Raw genomic sequence first — 8,081 nt, 5'->3', positions numbered from 1 at the left:
AGTATTTAAATAGTTTATTAATAAATATAAATCAATATAAAAGTCCATTTATTACTTAAATAAAATTTATTTCAAAGGCCCCGTTTATTCCGTAATTAACTTAAACTATGTATTTGCAACTTCTCACGACGACGTTGCTACGAAGTTGGTTCTCTGTCGTCTTTTCGCCCATACCATAATAACTAAGCCGACTACAGTAAGAATAGCACATAGAGCTATGATAAGGGGTATAAATATACTAAGTAGGTTTAAGGAACTGAGCAATCTATTTTTTATTATATCTGCATATTCGTCTGGTAAGGACATACCCTGTAAAAAGAAAATTAATTATTAGAATTAATATATCAATAAGTAATGGTCGGATATGTATTATGTACTTTGCACTATAAATTATGATTAATATCACAGATTAATATGTACCTACCTATTAGTCGATCAGCAATGGTATTCAGCTTTCTTATTTACAAAGATATTAACAGCTATGATTTATTAATGTTTAATAATATTTAATGTTTATTAATTATTGCTCAAGGGCTATATGGCGTAGTTGCATTTCACGCCTATTGTACCTACTCGGATCGGTCTCCAGAGACATTATCCTCCTGTGGGGATTGAACCCAGCTCTACTTTGTTAAACGCTATTTATTAAGACATTGATTCAGTTAAATTAGCTAGTTAAAGTTTTAATTACTGATGATTAGTTGCAATCTTACCTCTTCCACCCAAAACGCAGGAGTGAGCGTTACGCGTAGATTGTTTGTTGCACTTATCGATGTCACAGGTCGCATGAATATGTTAAACTGTGCCCTTTTGTAGCCCCTGATCACTGTTCCTGTATACTAGAAATACAATGTAATCATTAGACTACTCAGTACTCACACTTTCATATTATAACAATGCATTTGTATCAGACGAATTTTTTTTCAATAAACCTTAATGTGTGATTAATTATCCTCTAGGTCTATACTATTAAAATAGAAATCACAATATTAGAATATTGTACTATTTATTATTTTATTATTGTATTATTTTTGAATAGGGAAGATAAGTTTGACGAAATATATTAAATCACATACGGGGTCCAAATCCGCATAAATCCTGTGTTCCTCTAAATTCGGATGCATTCCTAAAACACCGTTCCTATATCTGAAGTCTGCAAACAGGAAATGCGGATACGACAGGACCAACAGAGCACCTGAAATAAAAGGTTCAGCACTTAGTACGCAATGGATATTAATCCTCAGTAATCCGCAATTTTTATGAGTGCCCGTCGAATAGATATTTGTCTTTTGAACCCCCTAACGGTCCATGTCTTTTTCTGGCTGACGAATTGTTATTTGCGCCTTAGGCACTTTTTAGAAACAATCAATTTGATAAAGAGGACTCTGGATTAGGATAGAAGAATAGAATGTTAATGTTATACATAAATTAATAATTTAAAAATAATGATGTGGGAAATAATCTTATTACTGTGATGATCATTTTATTTCAGGGTTGGTTGATTTTGATTCAATATACCTATATTGAATAATTTTTAAAGCTTTTGTCTGTCTGACCAAAGGGTAAGTAAACATGATGATACTTTTTTTTAACATGTGTGCATAACTGTACCTGACAAACAATTTATTTTAAAACTCGATAGTATATAAGTTCTGTACACCAAAATCTCTCCACATAGGTACATCATGTAATGAAGATTTAATAATAATTTACGTGCTAACATCAAATACCTATAATTATGAGAAGTTAGAAATACCAATGTGCACACTCTCGTAGGCATGTACCTAAATCTTCGTAAGTTTTGTGTCGTTTCAAGCTATCTGAAATTGTGGAGTATCTATCAATAAAATAAATCAAATAGAAATCTTTCATCAAATCTTTCGTTTCCAGTTGAATGAATTTCCTATCGCCTATTGTTAGAATTTCTATTTGCAATTCCATACGTTCGGTATCATTGAATAAAGTAAGCGTAGGTGCTTTTCTAATTCGATGATACTATTTTACTATTGTAGGTTGCTAAGGAGCTATCGATGTATATCTTTCTAAAAATAGATTTGAGCATAAATAAAATAAGTCGCCACTTAAAAATATATAGGTATGCAGCTGTTAATAAATAAACTCAATACTAATAATATGTACGTAGTTAGTATTTAAGAATTAAATAATTTGGCTATATAATATTTCATTTTGAATTGAAGATGTATCATGAATTTATTTTATAGAAAGTCATATACCTAGTGGTAGGTACCTAGTAGTATATTCAGATGTTTTCATGTTATCTTAGTGATGTTTCAAATATAAATACATACCTATTGGATTAATTTTCTTCTAATTACTATGTAGCTACTAGACATCGACAAAAAACTTGGAAACGTTTTACGTTCTTTCTGTTGCATAATAATTACGCTCGGTCCCTCATGTCTGAACACATGGTGGGTACTTAACTCGCAATTCAACATAATATGCCGTCGTAGTACAAAGAGTGAAAAAATATACTTAAACACATACTTGATACTCGTAGGTTGACTGCATGAGCGTCAAGAATAGTAATTAACTTGCTTCTTTAATGAACTTAACACAATCGTGTTGAATAATAAGCAATATTGATAATTCTAGAGTCGATAAAAATGATTATGAGTTGTAAATACTTTGTTGTTTTAATGCATAAATTAAGTGATTATTTTATTCATCCTCAGACCGAGGATTATGACAAGGCCAACCCAATACGTAATAAGATGTTAGATAAATTAATTGCTAATAGAATTATTTAACATTTACTGTCTATTCATAGAGATATTATGCAAATAAGGAGAGCAGTTCTATGTGTAAACAAAGCATCGACATCTAAGGAAAGTAAACGGATGATCATCATACAAGTTTTTGTAATTAAATTAAAACTATACTACACCGTAAATAGGTACATATTGTTCAAATTGCTTTTTCGTATTGTATAGACGTGTCTGCTTCCTGTAACACTGGTTCTTTCTTTCAAATGATGTTAAACAAATAGTGCAATTGCAATTTAATTAGTTATATTTAACAGAATTGCGCAGAATTTGATATTGAAACAAGGTTTAAAATTTTAAATGGACGAGCTCAGACGAAGTTTAAACAGCGCGGCGTGCTCTTTGGCAATAAGTTAAAATCACAGGAAGCTTATCATAGTGATTCTACGAAACCATTTGAAGACGTTTTAGATAATATAATTATTTTAAATTTTGTACCGTAAGTAAACATGCATTTCAAAATCAACGTATGCAAATAATAATATAATTTATGTAAGCAAATTTAAAGAAAATAATACACTACAGCGAATAAAATGACAGGCTCTATGCTCGCACCTCTGTGTAAATATCATATTATACCAGAATATGTAGACCTTGAAAATCAATAATTCGCGGAATCACTGTACCTAAATAAGTTTAATATTTAAAACATTTTTGATTCTACGAAAAATAAACCACATAATTTTTTCGATAAGGTTGTGACAATATCTACTTATTTCTTTTTCTAATATACCTAAGATAAATTTAGAAATTGTTTTTATTGAGCAGGTACATTTTATTTTTGGAGGTCAATTTTTTTTTTAATATTTAATGTTATTTAAATTCGTTTCTATTGAAAACATTCGGATTTAGAAATTATTTACATGGTATGTACCTAAAACTTTATGGTTACTCACTTGTAACTTTTAAGTGAGATGAGTAACTGACCGCTCAGGTACGTCTTCTATTCTACGAACTTTACTAACACGTGTAACGTAAATTATATAATCACAGTTTTTGTCGAACTTTTAGTTTTAGTAGCTATTTATTTTTATTGTAGATATGCATTTTATACATTTTAACCAGGTCATTTACGTATGTCCAAACCGTGGCAATCACCGTTTTTAAAAACAAATACGTATTGTACACAAGTTTTTTAATGTCCAAATTTATTTGTATCTAATCTTTAAAAATACACAAAATTCTTATAATAAGCTACTATTTATAGTATGTTACAATTTTTAAAATGTTATGAATAAATAAAATTCGGTTTGCATGAGTTTTTCACCAGTCATTTCATACAAATGCTACAAAACTTAGACATATCCATTATCCATTTTGCAGCACATAAAGTTATACGGACTAAAATTCGTTTATATGAATTTAAGCTGGTTGAATAAGCTTTGATAGTATTTATCATACACTCATTTCTTTAATGTGAAAAAATAAAAAAAAAACAAAAGTAAAGACCGTTTATTTCCAACTAGTTCAATAAGCACCATTAATACGAAGTAGGTCAAGTTCAGTGGAGGGTCTCGTCGCAGCGCAAGGGTGCATACAACACGCTCCAAATGTCCGTAGAAGCTTTTAATGTGTACCTTATGATATTTGCTCAAATAAAAATGTCTAAGATTTCTACAAGTGGACTGAAAATAACTTGTCTGTATGGTGAAATAGTTCATCTCTTTCATTCTCATGTAAATCAATTTAATTTGTAGGTACGTTAATTGGTCCTCATACCGATTAAAAGCAATCTTCATTCTCGATAATTGCACGAGATTAAAAGGTAATTAGCGAGACAAAACAATGCATTCAGTCCAATTAGTTTATAGGTATGTCAACACAATTTTGTTATAATTTAATTGCTGAAACGTATAGCGAAAGTTGAGCTGTGATACGATTCAATATTTCATTTAGTTCGACGTTTAGTTGGCAATAATACAAATAATTTAGTTTGTGAATTATTATATTACAATATAAGTTCATTCTTTTAATATCGATAATTAATATCGATAAATTACATTTTCCAAAACTGGAAAATTATAGAAGATAGTAACTTATTTACCGTTTTAAAGACTTAACTAACTAATGGATTAATATTTAATACTCGCGTTTTAGCCACTGTTAAACTGCGGTTAAAATTATTAAAACGTTGTTAATCATAGCGATATTCCGATAGTGTCATAAATTAGGTTAATTCATTCACCAATAAATATCTACTAACGCGTAATTATCTTTTCATTTCAAACCATTTGGAAAAGGACCATGAATAGAGACCATATTTATAACATAGGAATAGAACAGTTAAATTAGGGGTAACATTGAGAAGTTTGGTCTGATCAACTAAAAGAGCAGTTCCAAAAATGTCACGTCATGGAAAAATGCGTACATGTTAAAGGTACGTAGGTACCAAATTACTTTTCCATATACGAACAATAAGCTAATATAAAACGCCAATCCTATATTAGAAGCCAAAGCGTGGCTCCTCTACTAATGGTACAGTTACGTTTAAAAATTTATTTAATTTACAACGGTGACGTTATTTATAGTAGGCAACCGATCAATGTGATCAATTTATTATTTGTATCGTCGACCATTTGTCTTTGACAAATGCCTAACAAAGGAACAAATATAATTTAAAATGCTGACCGGTACTAATACTGACCCTAATTCCATATATGTATGTACCTACAACACACCTTTAAATTGGTTCTAAAATTAAACTTAAAAAAAACCCATTCACATATGTATTTATATTTTTGTAAGAAGTTGCAAACTGTAAACTGTTTATCTAATTGTTACATAATCTCGTTAATAATTAGATACTATCACTCTACATTACACATGCCAACATATTTTTTAATTTTAACCAAGCATTACTATGTTATTTTAATAACACAGGATGGACAGAGATTTGGTTATCGGAAATATTTTGAAAACAAAAAGAAAGAACTGCAAATGGATCTATTTCAGGGCTAAAGAGATTTTCGGTCCATCAGTCTGAGCCTGGCTAACTAAATATATCGTTTCCTGTATTTTAATCCCGGTGGGTCGATGTTTGCCCGCCACCCCACCTGATGGAAACGTTACAATTAAAAAGTATTCCTCGAATTTCGACCAGTGGCAAAGGATACAGTTTCATTCGAATGTTTACGTTGAACAAACTGAAAATTCATATTAACAGTTACAACTGTAGGTAAATATTATTTGGAAAGCTTTGTATCAAAGCTTTTCAAATATATATGTATTTTATATATTTAGGTATAAATGCAACTAAAATTGCGTTTGAATTTTCAGAGGTTACCAGGAATAGAGTTTTCATTTATTCTAAGTAGCTATGAACAATTTCAACGGTGCTGTAGATATTAAGAGGAGTATCATTCGAACTATCCAGATTCTTTGGTACCTACCGCTCAATGTTGATTAATCTTATCTTGTTATTTACAATAAACTATTAATTTCATTTAACCTTAGGCAACAACGCGTTTGTGATTTCGGAGATATACCGTTGTATCAGTAGAGTTGTGTTTACATGTAATGTCCGCTATCAAAAAAATACTTGTAAGTTCCATTGCTTGTTGTGTTAAAAATTAAGTTCCTTGACATTAACATTACAACCTTGGACATTGATTGCGTTACGGGTGTCTGTCTAATTTTTGTTTAAATGTGGATATTGATTACGCATAGTTAAGTTATTTGCGACAAATTGCTCACACATCTTCAATATTTATTATTTGAGTACGTATATTACTTACGTTAGGTGTGAAGACTGTTAAATAAATACATGCAATCGATTGTACTATTATATAATGTTAAAATGAAGTTAACGATACGGGTCTTTTGAACATTTTCTATACTTAAGATCCTTGTATTGTATGCATGGACGCATGGTATTAGTTTAATGAAAAAATATTTAATAGTAAAATCATATTATGAAATGCTTATTAATTTTTTTATTTTGCACCAATAATAAAATTTATCAAAAATTTAAAATAGGGTTTGAAGAATCTACAATAACGACCTATAATTCTTTCCGTTTATAGCTTTGCTTATCCGTGAACGATTCAAACTGTCACCGTAATAAATTGTGGCTCCAAAATGAAGTCGGAAATATAATAATGCATTCAGTTCAAATGCATTTCGGCCGAATATAAACATAGCGCGCAAGTTATACGCTCTGAAGATTTCAAGGCTTATCAGTTATCACATACGTGATACGTTGACGTACGTTAAGCGAAAATGTTCTTTTATAAATAGGTAATTTGGAAAACTGGTCGGACGCGATTTAAACGACGTGTGCTCTACAAATGAGATGATGAACGAGAGACGCCTTATTGGAATATTTTTAACCTCATACATTTAGGCAATTACTCAATGATAATATCCTAATCGTGTAACAACTCATAGCTCGAGCCCGAAACCTTTAAATAGGTACGTTTCGTTTTAAACGAGCATCGAGCACAAGAAGTCAGGTCAAGAGTCAAATCAATCAATGTTTGTATGTTTTTATATTTGTTTCGCAATAAGGTAATTTGGTGAATATCTACTGAAGTTTGGAAAACAAATTCAAAATATTTTTATTGATTCTAAGTAAATAGAATAGATTGCAGAAGAATCGGGGTTTGTAAAATAAGGGAAAATGTATTCAAGCGGGGTAGATGTTTAGTAAATGAAAGGGCAATTTCAACATCACAAAACCATTGCAATGTTTGCCGTTCCACGAGTAATGGAAACACATTTAATTAGGTTGATTGAAAATCGCAGTTCTCTCTCAATTTCAGTGGTTTTATTTGTGATAAATTCCTCTTGTATTTATTTCTAATAAAAAATAATGTTCGCAAAATAGTTATTGTATTAAAATATAAACAATTGTTCTATATCGATAAGATGTTAGATAATAATATCCAATTAAGTCAGGAAGAATGACCTTGAATTAAATATAATATTATCATTGATAGGTTAACTTTTAACGACGGTTAATAATTTCTTCTATTCTTTATAATAATGACATATGCATTGCTTCCTGCCATAATATCAATAATACTGCACTCTGCACTTTAATTGTTAAATATTTTCCTGTGACAGTGAGGTTGGCTCGGTGAGGTGATCTTTCTCAGTCGGTCAAGCAGCGGCCTTAAACAACCGGTAGGACGAGATGAGTTGCTGTATGGTCAAGTTGTTTTCCGACGCTACATATTATGAATAATAATCACCCGCAATCGCGAACATTTAACATCACCTGTGTCAAAGGACACGTAATAGGTAACCAATAAATAAAGCTGACGACTTCAGCTTCCTTATCATTTTTTATGTTCG

The 8,081-nt window shown here is 30.7% G+C and overlaps 1 protein-coding gene across 1 annotated transcript in view; it reads right to left on the bottom strand.

Annotated features, from left to right (window-relative positions):
- Positions 1-8,081, bottom strand: part of LOC123705237 (sensory neuron membrane protein 2-like) — a 31,349-nt gene continuing 23,268 nt past the window's right edge. The window contains exons 7-9 of the mRNA XM_045653934.1: positions 1,077-1,195; positions 714-839; positions 1-309 (exon numbers count right to left, since the gene is read on the bottom strand). Of these exons, the coding sequence (XP_045509890.1) occupies positions 124-309; positions 714-839; positions 1,077-1,195 (431 nt within the window). The 3' untranslated portion in view covers positions 1-123. The remainder of the gene's footprint in view (positions 310-713; positions 840-1,076; positions 1,196-8,081) is intronic.

The sequence above is a fragment of the Colias croceus genome, chromosome Z (assembly GCF_905220415.1).
Source record: "Colias croceus chromosome Z, ilColCroc2.1".
In the NCBI taxonomy this organism is placed as follows: domain Eukaryota; kingdom Metazoa; phylum Arthropoda; class Insecta; order Lepidoptera; family Pieridae; genus Colias; species Colias croceus.
The sequence above is the reverse complement of the archived record's forward strand: the minus strand, read 5'-3'. Positions and strand labels throughout refer to the sequence as shown.